Consider the following 15,364-nt stretch of genomic DNA (forward strand, 5'->3'; position numbering starts at 1 on the left):
CAGATGTGGAAATTAGGCCTCTTTCTATTTTGGTTGTATCCTTTTTAAACATACATTGATATTTTAAATCCTAGTTAAAGTACTCCACATACGCTGTAGTTCAGTCTGTTTTGTTTTGTAGTAGTCAAAATATTTTGAGACTGCCTAAAAATAACAAATAGGGTTTTGTTTTATTTACATAATTTCTAACACATTTTAATTGAGTTTAATTCATGGTTGTAAATTCTTACACTGAACCTAACTGGAACCAAAAGTCATCCTTTTAAAAGTGTTTGGACTTCAGTTATGGAAGTTGTGTGTTACACTCTGTTACACTCAAATTGCTTAGGAGCTCTTACTTATAAGCTATTTTGGATGGAATACAGTTATGTGCTACAATATAAATTACTTAACTAATATGTCATAATGTGTTATTTTGTGCAAGACACAATTAATCTGAATCAAATTAAATATTTTATTATATTTCACAGACCACTTTCAACCTATAGGCGATCTGATTCAGCCTATAGGCGATCGGATTACAGGCAAACAAAAACAATAGAAAAGTGGTATAAGTCAGTAGGTCTGTTGACTAAAACTTTAAACACAAAAAGTACAATTATATTGTCCACTGAAAGGGCTTTTCTTAATCTGACAACTGGACACAGATATTGGCCCATGTCAATCTCAACATGGCCAAATATCAAACTATAAATTTGAAGGTTCCCAGGAAAATTTTCATCAGGATTCACAGATTATGTAATAGGAAAAGTTCACATCCCTCTAGTCTCAGCCTCAGACGTCACGCCCACGGAACGTTGGCTAAACGTCTGATGCATATGGTACACTTAAAGGGACACTATGCAGCTTTTTTAGCTTAACTGAACAGCTTCAGAGTTATTGAAATGGTTATATAACTTCTTTCGGGTTGAATGGTGGGCGTCTCGACCCCCCCTGGTGCCTGTGAGCGCAAAAATCTCACTTGCAACTTCGGTGCGGCGGGCCGCGTCAGGAAGTATCGCGTGATATCAGCTCTCGCGATGTAACATATTCCTTTACGGCAACTCACACATACACACAGGAACAAGGTATAGATGGATGGAGTTTGTCACACTATCGTCATGGCTGAGCCGGCATATAAGATGCAGAAAGCTAGGAAAGCATTGTCGGAGGAACAGAGAAAGAGGAAACGGCAGACTGACCGAGCGAGGAGTCGGGCACGAGCATAGGCATAATTTGCAGGTGTGTTATGTCCCCATTGAAACTTCTCGCGGCACGGATGTACCATTACAAACAAATAAAACATCTCCAGGTAACTCTAGTAGAGCATTCATTTCGTTCGTTTGTTAAATAAGAGGCGATCTGAAATGTGTTATTTTTTAAATCAAGTGACCAAAGTGCTCGTTGCCTCTGCGATCAGTGGTGCAGATAAGTTACAGTGTTCTGTTGTGACGCGCGCCTGAATCCGTTGCGGGGACTGAGAGACTCTCTATATTTTGTTATGGTGAAATCACAAAATGTAATGCACAAAAAACATATCCCTGCTTGAAATACAACCACTAATAAACAATCGGTTTTGATGAGGAAAATAAACTATACTACTAGTACCGATTAGAACCCAGAACCTCTGACACACTTGGCAAAAGTTCTGCCTCTGGACCATTAAAATTGTCGGATCTATGTATTTAATCACGTGAAAATTCTCACCACTAACAACATATATTATATCTCATTAAACGACAAATTAAACACAATGTACTATTGTATACTGTGAGTGGTATTTACGACAGTAACGTTAAATTCAAGTACTCCACAGTAACTCTAGGGGTCGCTGTTTGACAAAAACGGGATTTCTGCATAATGCCCCTTTAACTGGAAACACTTCAGGAATGTCGAAGTCGTCATCTGATTGGTTGAATTTTATCGGATTTCCGGGGGGTGCGAGTGTCGCGTTTATTTTCGGTGCGCCGGGAAACAAAGCGCAGACGTGTGATTGCGGAAGAAAAACTGTTGTGTTTACATGAGTGACAATGAGCATTTATCAAGATCAGCTAAACGTAGGATTCTCAAAAGTATGCGAGGTTCACGGCGTAGACTCTTTAAGAGATGTCCAGGAGTTTTGTTTGAGGCACTTAGTGGAGACAAAAAGAAATATTTTAGCCTGTTTGCCGACGGGATTTGGGAAGAGTATTATTTTCCAAGCCTGGCCGACCCTTTGTCAGCATTTATAAGGATTCCCAGCAGATCCAACTTTACTAGTTGTGTGTCCCCTCCTATCTATTACATAGCTGTCAACCCTCCCGTTTTTCCGGGTTTCTCGCGTATTTTAGCTCTTTTCCCGCTGTCTTCCCGTTTTATTATTTTCCCGTAAAATATCCCGTATTTTTACGCTCTGATTGTGTGAGACGTACATGCTCGGGCAGATTCGGCTTGAAGTCGTTCATCCTCGGATGCGGCGCCGCGCGCGCTGTTACAAAAAAAGCTGTGCACACAGCCAAGCGAAATGGGGTCTTGCCGGTCTTGCGCACCCAACGCGTAATCTTTGCCGCGCTCGTGCGGACGCGTCAAGTATAAACAATTATACTCCGTGTCAGCGCGCGCTTTGATCGGTAAAGGAGCACTGACCTCTCCCTAATCATCTCCAGCAGCCCCCGAAGCACCACGTACCGTTTCCCTCGTAAACTGATATTAGTATTTAAACATTCTCTGATAAAAAATGACACACTTTCTCTAATACACACACACACTGTCTCTTTCTCTCTCACTCATTTGTAGTTATAAACTCTTTAGACTTTTAATGATTAGTGCTTTATTTTTAGTTTGTGGTGGGTAAGAAAAATTCCCTTATTTTGGGGATGGATTCCGGGAAATCTCCCTTATATTCAATGTTGACAGCTATGATCTATTATGGAAGATCAAGTGAAATACCTAACTGTGAAGGGGATATCAGCCGCGTTTGCGGGCAAACATGAAACAACAGACGCTGACATCGCAGCTGGCCGATTCAGTATTGTGTTCGGTTTTCTTCTCCTCCTTTGATTTTCTATGCTGACTGACTTGTTGCACGCCGGTCTGTTGTTGTGGGGACATTTCCACGTGACGCTGAACGAAACGAACTGTAATTGGTTGTTTGACATGTCGGTCAAACGGCCTTATGGGCGGGCCTCGGCCAAAGAAAGCTGCTATGAGTTCCAGACCTTCAGCCGTCAGTCTGAAGGTCTGGCTACGCGAGACTAACATCCCTCTGATAGCACGGCTTTGTTTATTGTTCTTAACATGTTGGTGCAAGCTTGGCAGTTAATAAGCTGGGCTTTAAATGTGAATGTCACTTAGGAGAACAGCAACTCAATTTCACGAGCAATGAGAAGTAACTGCAGGACAATTCAAGCTGTGTTGGAGAATAATACATATAGCCTATGTTTAGGTGAGTGTGTGAGAATAATGCATATCCATTTTCAAAAACGTTTTGAGAGCCAGGATAGACCAATCCCAGCTGCTTTAGGAATGAAGCCTGGCAAGAACAAAGCCGCCGCAGTGCCGATACCATCCAAAACCTTGCTCATCGTGGAGGGTTGGGATGTCTCCTGTTTATTCATGTCAGCTTTCAGGCCGTCAATCTCTCTCTGCATCCGGGCAGCGTCCTGCTGGAAGCCCTGCTGTATAAGAGTTTCCTTCTCCTGCAACACAAACAAGATTGTCTAATCCTAATCTTGACCATAAGCACATTCAGTAAACCTCAAAAACTCAGACAATACATTTAATCAAGCATGTCAAAAATCACCCATATTCTATATAGTTAGCATATACACATTTTAGGTTCTACATTACTTCTTACTTTTGTTTATTCTGTATATATACATTTAAAGACAGTATGACTTAAATTATACATTTGCTGAAATGCTGCAAAATTAAATTATTTCTTCCCCTAATTCATAACGATACTTGCAAACAGCAATATATTGGGATTCCAAAAACATTACATTGAATATCCCTCTAACTTTGAGCATTACACCTAGCGATTAATTCAGACCAAACAGCTTAATGTACAGACTCTATTCAAACCTTTAGTAAATTTTATTATTTAAAAAAAAAAATCTCCCATATTCCATTGAAAGAATATTCGCCTATTCAAAAATAGGCCACCAACAGCAATTACTTCAACTTACAGTTTCATCTGAGTTTGTGATGAAATTCACACGTTTCCTACATCGATTTGCATTCCGAATTGTCATTGGTCTTTTCTTTAATTCTACTTACAAATTTTCTCCTTTAAGCACACCATTGAACATGTGAGAATATTTAGAGTGAGTGTACTGTTCTTACCCTCAGTTTGGCTTCCAGGACTCGTTCATTGTCTCTCCTCATTCTCTCTTGTTCTCTCTCCATCTGATGAAAGATCTGATCAACATGCTCCTTATGGGTTCTCTGCATGTCTTTAAACGCCTGCTCTTGTAACTTGTTATGTTCCTCTAGGCCTCTTTGCCGCTGCTCTAAGATCTCATTCTTTAATCTCTGCACTGTATAGAGAAAGAGAAAGTTTACTCATTGTGCCTCAACAGCTAGACAATACAGATACACACGAGAAGTATATAGTAATGAAAGTGTGAGCTACTGCAGCTATAAGTTAATCACAAAATCTGTTTGTTTCTGTTCTGTACTCTGATTAAAGTCATTGTACAGTCTATCACTGAGAGCCTTGATTGACAGAAAAGTATGCAGATGATTTGAATTGTACCCTCTTTTTCCTGTTCCGCTGCACTGAGACATTCGTCGGATTGTAGAATCATATTTCCAACCTCTTCCTTTGCTTTCAAATGCAAACTCAACACTTCCTCACACTGTAAAAAAAACCCATTCCTAATCATTCAAAATATCTGCTTCTTTGATAGCAACAAATCATATTTAAAGGATTAGTTCATCCAAATATATAAAAGTTTTTTTTATAACTTACTAACCCTCATGTTGTTACAAACCAACATACACTCACCTAAAGGATTATTAGGAACACCATACTAATACTGTGTTTGACCCCCTTTCGCCTTCAGAACTGCCTAACTTCTACGTGGCATTGATTCAACAAGGTGCTGAAAGCATTCTTTAGAAATGTTGGCCCATATTGATAGGATAGCATCTTGCAGTTGATGGAGATTTGTGGGATGCACATCCAGGGCACGAAGCTCCCGTTCCACCACATCCCAAAGATGCTCTATTGGGTTGAGATCTGGTGACTGTGGGGGCCATTTTAGTACAGTGAACTCATTGTCATGTTCAAGAAACCAATTTGAAATGATTCGAGCTTTGTGACAGTGCATTATCCTGCTGGAAGTAGCCATCAGAGGATGGGTATATGGTGGCCATAAAGGGATGGACATGGTCAGAAACAATGCTCAGGTAGGCCGTGGCATTTAAATGATGCCCAATTGGCACTAAGGGACCTAAAGTGTGCCAAGAAAACATCCCCCACACCATTACACCACCACCACCAGCCTGCACAGTGGTAACAAGGCATGATGGATCCATGTTCTCATTCTGTTTACGCCAAATTCTGACTCTACCATCTGAATGTCTCAACAGAAATCGAGACTCATCAGACCAGGCAACATTTTTCCAGCCTTCAACTGTCCAATTTTGGTGAGCTCTTGCAAATTGTAGCCTCTTTTTCCTATTTTTAGTGGAGATGAGTGGTACCCACCCCCAGAGGGGTGGTGATGGCGCAGTGGATAAGACGCATGCCTTTGGTGTGAGAGACCCGGGTTCGAATCCACTGTGAGACACCAATGTGTCCCTGAGCAAGAATCTTAACCCCTAGTTGCTCCAGAGGCGTGCGACCTCTGACATATATAGCAATTGTAAGTCGCTTTGGATAAAAGCGTCAGCTAAATGAATAAATGTAAATGCTGTTCCATCCGCCTCAAGGTTGTGTGTGTTGTGGCTTCACAAATGCTTTGCTGCATACCTCGGTTGTAACGAGTGGTTATTTCAGTCAAAGTTGCTCTTCTATCAGCTTGAATCAGTCGGCCCATTCTCCTCTGACCTCTAGCATCAACAAGGCATTTTCGCCCACAGGACTGCCGCATACTGGATGTTTTTCCCTTTTCACACCATTCTTTGTAAACCCTAGAAATGGTTGTGCGTGAAAATCCCAGTAACTGAGCAGATTGTGAAATACTCAGACCGGCCCGTCTGGCACCAACAACCATGCCACGCTCAAAATTGCTTAAATCACCTTTTTTTCCCATTCTGACATTCAGTTTGGAGTTCAGGAGATTGTCTTGACCAGGACCACACCCCCAAATGCATTGAAGCAACTGCCATGCGATTGGTTGATTAGATAATTGCATTAATGAGAAATTGAACAGGTGTTCCTAATAATCCTTTAGGTGAGTGTAGTGTCAATTTTTCCAAAAGGAAATGTAATTTTTTATACAAAGTTCTGTTACCATGGCTTTCAAGCTCCAAAATGAAAACAATAATTAAAGTATCATAAAGTTGCCCAAATTACCTGTGCACCATTTTCCATATATTGTGAAGCCTTATCATATTGCATAACTTGGAATATCGAGTCTAACACATAAGTCATGGTGTTAGTTTGACAGTCCTGATCATTACATACTGTTTGAATAAAAAGTACATTCTTCAAAATTTCTAATTGTATGCTTTAAGGAAAATAACAAAAGCACAGATTTAGAAAAACATGAGAGTGAGTAAATTATAGAATTTTTCGTGTTTCAGTTTCATGACTGTTAGCTGTTGTCATGTTATCTTTAATCTTTATCAGCGTTACAAATGTTTATCAGTGCTGTTTCATGCTGTTGTGACCATCCAGAACAATAAAACGCAAGCAAAGCATGCATGTGTGTTCTGTACCATTATTTGTGACTTTGTCTTTGCTCTGTACTCCTCAGCCAGCTGTGCCAGCATGTCTCTGTACTGACGGTATCCTCCAGGTTTCAGGTATAATCCGTCAGAAATGCCTTTTTCCAGTGTATCAAACACCTCACGCAGAACAGCCTCACACTGCATGTGAGACGCTTGATGATTCTGCAGGCACATGTCTTGATATTCATTTTGAATCTTCCTCTAAATTGTGAGAAGCAATGAGAGAGAGAGAGAGAGAGAGAGAGAGAGAGAGAGAGAGAGAGAGAGAGAGAGAGAGAGAGAGAGAGAGAGAGAGAGAGAGAGAGAGAGAGAGAGAGAGAACACACAACTGTTTTATACTTTAGAACTGGAATATTGCACATGGATTCCCTTACAACAACAGTGTTGGCCCAGATCCGGCCAACATCTGGCACTATGTTGCTGTCTCGGTTGCATCTCCATTATTTGAATCAATGCACATATTTACTAATATATATATATATTAAGTGTTAGTCTGGTTAAAACCAGACCATTCTCAGTTGTAACTGAGTTATGGTCTGGCAAAGCGTCATAGACAAATCATTTCCAAAGGGGCGTCACCAACGGACGTAGCTCAAATGCCTCTGGGCGCAATTGGATAGACCTAAAACCAATCAGAGCGATGAAGCGTTTATTTAAAATTAACAGCAAGACAACTAAAAGTGAATGTGCTTTCCATTAAATAAATCACACACAGTAAACATTAACACAAAAATGTTGCAATTTAGGCAAACTGGGTGCCGGTGCGGTGAGACGTAGTAGCCAACATGCTCGGGCATCCTCGGACGCGGCGCCGTGCCGCGCCCGCTGTTACAAAAAAAGCCGTGCACACAGCCAAGCGTAATGGGGTCTTGCCGGTCTTGCGCACCAAACGTGGCATTTTTGCCGCGCGTACCTTCGCGCTCGTGTGCATGCAATTTTCAGATAATAAAGCAACTTTAGCAAAAGAAAAGGAGGAGTTTGTGATGGTTCTCTTTTGACTTTTCTGTTCAAAAGTGCTCAGAAGTTTGTAAATGAATCTGTCAGGTTCAATACTAATGCAAGTTACATTTTATTGACATCATATGTTGACATCATTATAAAGCTTCATTTGTATTAAACATGGAACTTTTCTTTAAATACATAAAAAGTTAGCTAAATCTAGCTAAATCTTATCGCCTCTATGCAAATGCAAAATAAAACACAACAAGAATTCAATTTTACCATGAGCTCTTGTTGGTAGATCTGGTCATTGTCATTGAAGGACAAGGTGATGAAACCTTCAATGGCTTTCTTCTCTGCGACTGTGTGGATGTTGGACAGATCTGCAGGGTCCATAGGAAGCTGAGCCATGCTAAGCATCTCGGTCATGTAGGACTCCAGGGCCTGTTCCACTGCACGGACGTTCTGGATCTTAGCCAGAGACACGACTGCGTTCTCCAGGCACGGAACCTTCCCGTTGCGGATCGCCTCTACGTAAACCTCAGCAAGATTCCCCAGAGCTGTCAGGAAACACAACTCGATAGTTCAGCCAACCCTTTTTTTTAATACACTGTCCATTGATTATTGGTTCTCGAAAGAGATTAAAAACTTTTATTAATTTGTTCTCTATAAGGGTTTCTAAGGTGGCACACACCTGTTCCAGTAATTGTACGGCCTCCGCAGACGATTTTTGGATCTGCGTTGTCATAAATGTAACGGCAAAAAGTTTTTGCCTGCTCAAGGAACTCTGAATCCAGATCTTCCTCGGCCAGTTCCTCCATTTTCCTCATGTTTTGCGTACTAGCTGGCCGAGGGAACACAAAGCACTTTCTTACCGCAAAGAAATGACGCAGACAGCGGCGGGGCAGGTTAAACCTCTCAGTCTGAGGTGAGTTACCTAAAAAAAATATAATTATTAATAACATTATTATGAAATCATAATATATACTGTATACATTATGGGTGGTTCTTAAATGGAAGGCTGTGTCTTGTAAAGTGACCTCAGCTGTCATCATCACATCTCAATTTGAAGGATCCTTGGAAGGCATCCTTCATTTCGCATCCTTCATTCAGTTCATTTTGAAGGATGCATCAAGTGTATCCTTCACATCCTTCAATTATCCACAATCCTTATTTTGTCTGAGTTCATTATGAAATGCAAGACAAAAATAATGTTTTCGGAGATAAAGGCATGTTATCTTTAGTTTTGGTGTAAATTGATCACTTAACAATAAACAGCCAATAATATAAGCCACTGGGAGACCACAGATGGATGTCATTAAACACACCATTGTTACAACCCTATTGCATTAATAGAAAGCCAGTTACTATAAAGATTTTTAATACAAAGTATTTTTCAAAAATTAAGTTTTAACCGTGTCTTCGTGCCTTGACCGTGGGGACGGGAACATGTTTGACGTAGCCTTGCACACTTACTAGACTGTTTCATTCTAGCGTTTAATGCTGAGGAGGAACCTTTAAGCCTATGAAGGACTGGACTAGGAAGGACACAGCATCACTAGGAATATGATGAAGCCTTCTGTTTGAGAAGCACCCTATATCAGTGATCAGTCTTTCTTAACCCTGTTCCTGGAGGCACAGCAAGGGTGCGTCTCAATCAGCTCCCTAGTTCAGTAATCAGGGTACTGATCAGGGAGTCGGCGATTTTAAAAGCCTGTCTCTATCGCAAAATCCTTCACGGGAACTGAAAATAACATTAAAAATAATGCCAGAAAGATGTCAGTTCTGCTGTTGTTCATAAATACCAGTAGTGATGTTGTACAATGAGGACGTTGTCATGTCGCTGGAAATAGAGTCATCAGTATCCCAATGTGTAGCGAGCCAGGGTCCTTACCGTCCTGACCAGTGCTCGAATTCATGAACACGATATACGATATACTGATTTACTAGCTCGGGAGCTGATTGAGACGCACCCCAACACTACACATTTTCAAATCCTTCTGACCACACACACCTGATTTAACTCACCAACTCATAAGTAGAGACTTCAAGATCAGTAATATGTGGGTCAGATAAGGGAGACATCCTCAATGTGCACTGTTGGTTTGCCTCCACAAACAGGGTTGGAAAACACTGTATTATATTATGAGAGCCAATTTAAGCTAAGCCCGAGGAATGAGTTTGTGGAATTTTTTTAGGGAAAACTTGTTTGTTTGGAGACAATCATTATTTCTGCAATTATGACTAACGTGTCACTAACTGCACACTGTAGCTTTAAGACCATCATAGAATTTCCTGTTATCTAGTTCAAATTGGTCTATAATAATGGTTTTCAACAGGACAAAACTTGTCTGTGATGGCATTTTTGCCTGTAGGTAAAAGAGTATGTACTGTATGTGTTTAATGTCAACTTTTTGTCTCACCTGGTTTGAGTTTCAGTGCGCTCTCCAGATACTCATCTGATGTTATTGGGTCATTCCCCATTTTCAGTTCCAGAGTGAAGTCACGAACAGCCCAGACAAACGATGGGAAAACACGCATGAAATCTGCTGACTCGTCCTCGTCTCGACTCACTTCTGCCTTCACACGAATGTTCTCCGTCAGCTCTGTAACGTAGCTATATTCAGCGCTGTTCAGGAAGAATTACACTAATGCTATGATAGTGTTTTAATTTTTTTTGTTACAGTGAATGTGCATGTTTATTGTGTATGGAGGATGGAAGGATACTGTAGCTTTTCCAGTGCCATGTTGTCAATGACCCCTAAGCTGTTGTACACTAGAGTGCTGCTGAGAAGAACAGCCAGACAGAAGATCCACGTGTCATGTTTCTCATCCCCCTGAAACATAAACAGTCTGTCAGCTACAGAATAAGTGGCCACTTATTTACCTTTACTAGCAAAAGACCATTCAGTTTAAAACCGATGTGTAATGTCTAAATAATTCTGTGCAGTGAATTTTCTCATCTATTAAATGGAAAGTGAAAGCACAAGACAAGGTGATGGTAGACTATATGATAATGTTGCTATGGACCCAGTTTTCCTCCTCACCTTCTCCACGTCACCCAGTCCCTCTGTGTCCAGCAGCACCAGAGTGTGTCCTTCTTTATAGGGGTGAGGGACACACCACATCCAGATGCCTTTGGTCTTTGATTCAATAGTGCTGCCAAGAGCAAAGCCTGAGACAAATCACATTGACATATAAGGATGTCCTAGATGAAAAACAAATCTTTAAATCTACTCGCCAATCCAGAACTCAAGAAATATAATATTTGTATTCACGTTGGTTTTATGTTTCTGTCTGATAAACATCCTATTTAAAAACAAAAAAAATTTTTATATCCTGTTTGTGATGCCATTCCTGTTTTATCATTGTCACAAAATGGTTTCCTGCATGTTGGTGACATAACCTGACTAAAGTTTTCTGAATATCAATAATATTTTTTAGAAAAAGATCCAAAAACGTTAAAAAGCTTTTATTCACATTATGACTCACTCTAGAAACATTAAAAATGACTAAAACACTGCACAGTGTGCACACTGATGGCATTTATCTTCTGCCATTCAGCATTCCTCAGTGGCAGGTACAAAATGACTCACAGATGAAGATGTAATTAGTTACTCAGTAGAAAAAGGAGAAACCAAAATAACCATTACAGATTGACCTATAATATGGTTAACTATTACAAAGTATAATCACATACATTTAAAAAAAAAAAAAACACAAAAATAATAATACAATTAAATAATAATAATAAAAAAAATCTAAAAAATATATGTTTGGAACCCAACCAAAAGAGCACCTTCTGGGATTACTTATCTGGTCCTTCCAGCAAGTAGATGTTTTCAAAGATGTTTTACTTGGTCTGTTAATGAATAATATTTTCTCTATATCTTGTTCTTGTTAAGAAATAATAATAAAACATTATGCCAAAAAAACTACTTAATAATTTCAGTCTTTAAAGTTTGGCAGAGTGTTTTGTTTTTAATGTTGCTTTGGTAATATGGCAGTTATAGGGTGACCATATTTTACCAAAAATGTCTTACCATCTTACCAAAAACCAGGACACTCGGCCCGGCAAACAGATACTCAAATGATACTCGAAGTTTACTCAAAGATGCCTTAATAATTTCAATACATTTAAAGTAGGCTATGCCTCCTCTGTATGGATAGAAACATGTTATATTACAAGACAAATTCAGATAGGGTTCTCAGAGGTTACTCAACATTCTATTATGACATGTTTCAAAAATAATGATAGAAATAATGTCTCTTCTGTATTAGAAAAATAAATATATAAATAATAAATAACTAAAATAAATACCTCCAAATTGAACAAAAATAGCTCTCACAAGCTTACAAAAACGAACTAACAAAATATATTTATATCTTTAGTTTTCTTCCTCTTTATCCTGTTTTTCTTCCTCATCTTCCTTGTTTGCCCATCTATATTTTACTGTAGAGCTGTTCTTTCTAGGGATGGGAATTGAAAACCGGTTCCACTCGAGAACCGGTTCTAAGTTTTACGATCCATCGATATTGTATGCCCTCGACGTTAACGAGTCCTCTTATCGATGCTCCTGCTCTGAGTCAGCCATAGTATGTAGGCTACAGACCGTGAACTCACAACTGTCCCTTTTGTCCTTTATCAAGCACCATAGCACGGCGTCCAAAGCGAATTTTTGTACCGCCAAAGTCTTATTTGATCGGTGAGTAGTTGAACTGCTGCGCTTGTGACAGTGAGGGCGCATGTTTAACTGAACGAGCAGAGAGAGAGAGAGAGCCCCGGTCGCGCGCGCGCACGCTCTCTCTTCGGAGCAAAAGGCTTCACCGTCTCAAAACTAAGCGCTGTCTTGCTCTCTCTCCCTCGCACATATTAATTAAAAATAAACGACACGATGGTAAGGTCGGGAGACTAAAGTTTCATGTGGAGCATTCGGAGATTTGTTTTTCCTGAATTAGGCTACCGCTGGGTGTGAATTGTGCTAAAATACGTTGCCTAATCTTCTCTGAAAAGCGTTCCACACATTCAGCTGACATAAACCACACTTTAAATAACGGGAAAAAAAACTATCCATTGATGAAATGTTTTCTGTGATGACACACACGTCTTGTGGGATGTCCCAACGCGCCGGGATAATCACACAACGCGCACACGTCCGATAATGACACGTCCAATTCGCAAACTAATGACTCATTTGAACCGATTCGTTTTAATGAATGGTAACAACTTCTCTTTCCAACACTGAACTCACGGGACGTTTAATCAGTGTATAACTAATCGGTAACACTTTACAATAAGGTTCCATTTATTACATACATTACATAAAAAGTACAGTTTTAAGCTTTAAAACAAATAAAACCACTTGTTCGACTCATTGTTGTATGACTACTTCCACACAGTGTTATCAGAAATCGATAAGAGAATCGTTAAAAAATCGGATCGATAAGCAGAATCGTTAGTGGCATTGATATTGATAAAATCTTATCAATTCCCATCCCTAGTTCTTTCCCTGCAGTTTTTTGAAAACCGGGACATTTTCATCACTTTATAAAAAACAGCCAGGACGGCCAGGACAGGACGTGAAAACAGGATATGTCCTGGGAAAACAGGACTGTTGGTGACCCTAGTAGGCAGTTATCTTGGACATAAACAGTTATCTTGGACATAAACATTTCTCTCACCGGACTGTTGTCCTGCCAGGCGGTTCATAAGGTAGGATTTCCCCGTACGGTAGAGTCCCACCACAGACACTACCACTACCGGCTCATTTATCCCATCCAGAATGTCTTTGGCCTGTTTCCTAACACACAGCTTCCCATTTTCATCATTTTCAATGAGACACACCGGAGCGGACATGAGCCCGCCACACGCCATGACTCTGCGAAAGAAAACAACAAGACGCAAGATAAAAACAAAAGTAAAACAAAGCCATTCGCGCGATTTTATAACCTTCATATAAAAAATATTAAATCTGAATGTTTCATACCTTATTGATGGAGCAAGGAGACTGCCTGACAGCGAGGAGATTTGTTGTTTTAACAGTAGGCTAGGCTATGGTTCTTTATTTTTAAACTGCACAACCCAGTTGGACTGAGGCTCCTCCCGTTGTTAAATTTGTTATTCTGAGTCATTACCAGACACGCTCTCTTAGAGAATAATGATGCTGCCAAGTGAAAGTGAAAGTATGCACACTTGGGTGGGTTGAGTTCGCTCACGTTCAGGTTTCACAGAAATCACCCGTTTTATTTAACCTGCAAAACAAAGACTCTGGACCTGTACCATGTCAGGCACTGATAGGGAACCTGATACCTTTCGCTTTTTTTAGTAGCCTGCAGGAAAAAGAACTATAGGCCGATGTTATACTTTGCACAAAAATATTGTTCCGATGTCTCGAACAATTGCATTCAGTCGTATGAAGCTCGTTTATTTAAGTAAAAGGCAGCACTCTCTGTATTCCTCAAACACCAGGTAAACTACATTTTGACATCTCACTGAATGAATAATCTGCTGTCCTACATTTCTAAGAAGCTGCTCACTGCAGAGCAACGGGTGGGTCTTGTGTAGCCCCTCCTCGTTTGAGCTTTAGCGAGGAGGAGTGAATGTAACTTAATTTGGGCCTAATGTGGAGCTAGAATAACCAACCACACCTATATGGGCCTAACGCCGCCTTCACACTGGCAGTTGAAATCAGCTCCGATAAGGCTCCGAAACGACCGGAAGTCATTCATTTCCTATGGAGATTCGCAGACCGCATGCGAATGAGTCCGAAACGGTTCCGACCGAGCGCGGTGCGAAGAAAATCGTGTCCGTTGGTCATCCGGATGCGTTCAAAAAATTGAACTCTTGCGAAAAGCTACGGACGGTTCCTATCCGACAATTCCAGCGGAAGTTAGCGTTGCTATGATACTGATAAACAAACCTGAATTCTTTATATCGTTATAAATCGTTATAAATCGTTATAAAATCATTATTTATTTTATTAAAAGTTAAGTTGTAATGTCATTTTTTTATTTTCATTGCTAACGTCATTAGGGCAGTTAATACAATTAACTTTGTAGGCAGACATCGAACTAAATGTGATATAGTGGTATAAATTATACCACTATATCACATTTTTTAGCCGACCTGATCATGACTATGGAGGGATTATTGGGTCAGATTGAAAACTAAAAGTCTAAAACTAAAAGTCTTAAACGAAAACCAAAAGTCTAAGTCGAAAACTAAAAGTCTAAGTCGAAAATGAATTTGGTATTTAGGATTGGGCATTTGGTATTTAGGATTGGGCATTTGGTATTTAGGATTGGGCATTTGGTATTTAGGATAGGGCATTTCGTATTTAGGATTGGGCATTTGGTCATTTAGCCATTTAGGATTTAGGATTGGGCATTTAGGGATTTAGGATTGGGCATTTAATCATTTAGCCATTTAGGATTGGGCATTTGAGGATTGAGGATTGAGGAGTGTATGCAAATAAGAAGGCGTGGCCCAAATACTGGAGGCTGGGTTTGAAATGGCTGGTGCAGATGCACCTTATGGACAGCAGAGGGAGCTCCAGTGCTAAGGAGC

General features: G+C 40.1%; 1 protein-coding gene and 1 long non-coding RNA gene across 2 annotated transcripts; one reads left to right on the forward strand and one right to left on the reverse strand.

Annotated features, from left to right (window-relative positions):
• Positions 1-518: 518 nt before the first annotated feature.
• LOC130070259 (uncharacterized) lies at positions 519-3,317 on the forward strand. Its single transcript, XR_008803861.1, has 2 exons — positions 519-750; positions 3,212-3,317. It is a non-coding gene; the product is annotated as an uncharacterized LOC130070259 (long non-coding RNA).
• Positions 3,223-13,687, reverse strand: gbp2 (guanylate binding protein 2). Its single transcript, XM_056234578.1, has 10 exons — positions 13,480-13,687; positions 10,845-10,972; positions 10,525-10,634; positions 10,221-10,414; positions 8,492-8,734; positions 8,080-8,357; positions 6,847-7,059; positions 4,715-4,817; positions 4,303-4,496; positions 3,223-3,656 (listed from the first exon to the last, which is right to left on the reverse strand). The coding sequence occupies exons 1-10, from the start codon at positions 13,670-13,672 to the stop codon at positions 3,435-3,437; spliced, it is 1,878 nt and encodes a 625-aa protein (XP_056090553.1). The 5' UTR covers positions 13,673-13,687; the 3' UTR covers positions 3,223-3,434.
• Between the last annotated feature and the right edge of the window lie 1,677 nt (positions 13,688-15,364).

Source organism: Rhinichthys klamathensis, unplaced genomic scaffold (genome assembly GCF_029890125.1).
Source record: "Rhinichthys klamathensis goyatoka isolate OS25496 unplaced genomic scaffold, OSU_Roscu_1.1 h1tg000398l_1, whole genome shotgun sequence".
Lineage (NCBI taxonomy): Eukaryota > Metazoa > Chordata > Actinopteri > Cypriniformes > Leuciscidae > Rhinichthys > Rhinichthys klamathensis.

What these genes read in the sequence shown, in the direction of transcription:
- gbp2 (XM_056234578.1), bottom strand. Translation starts at nt 13,672, where the DNA reads ATGGCGTGTGGCGGGCTCATGTCCGCTCCGGTGTGTCTCATTGAAAAT. An exon ending in CCTGGCAGGACAACAGTCCG is followed by an intron (nt 10,973 to 13,479) that starts GTGAGAGAAATG and finishes GATTTGTCTCAG; the next exon opens with GCTTTGCTCTTGGCAGCACT. An exon ending in AGACAAAGTCACAAATAATG is followed by an intron (nt 4,818 to 6,846) that starts GTACAGAACACA and finishes TTTTTTTTACAG; the next exon opens with TGTGAGGAAGTGTTGAGTTT.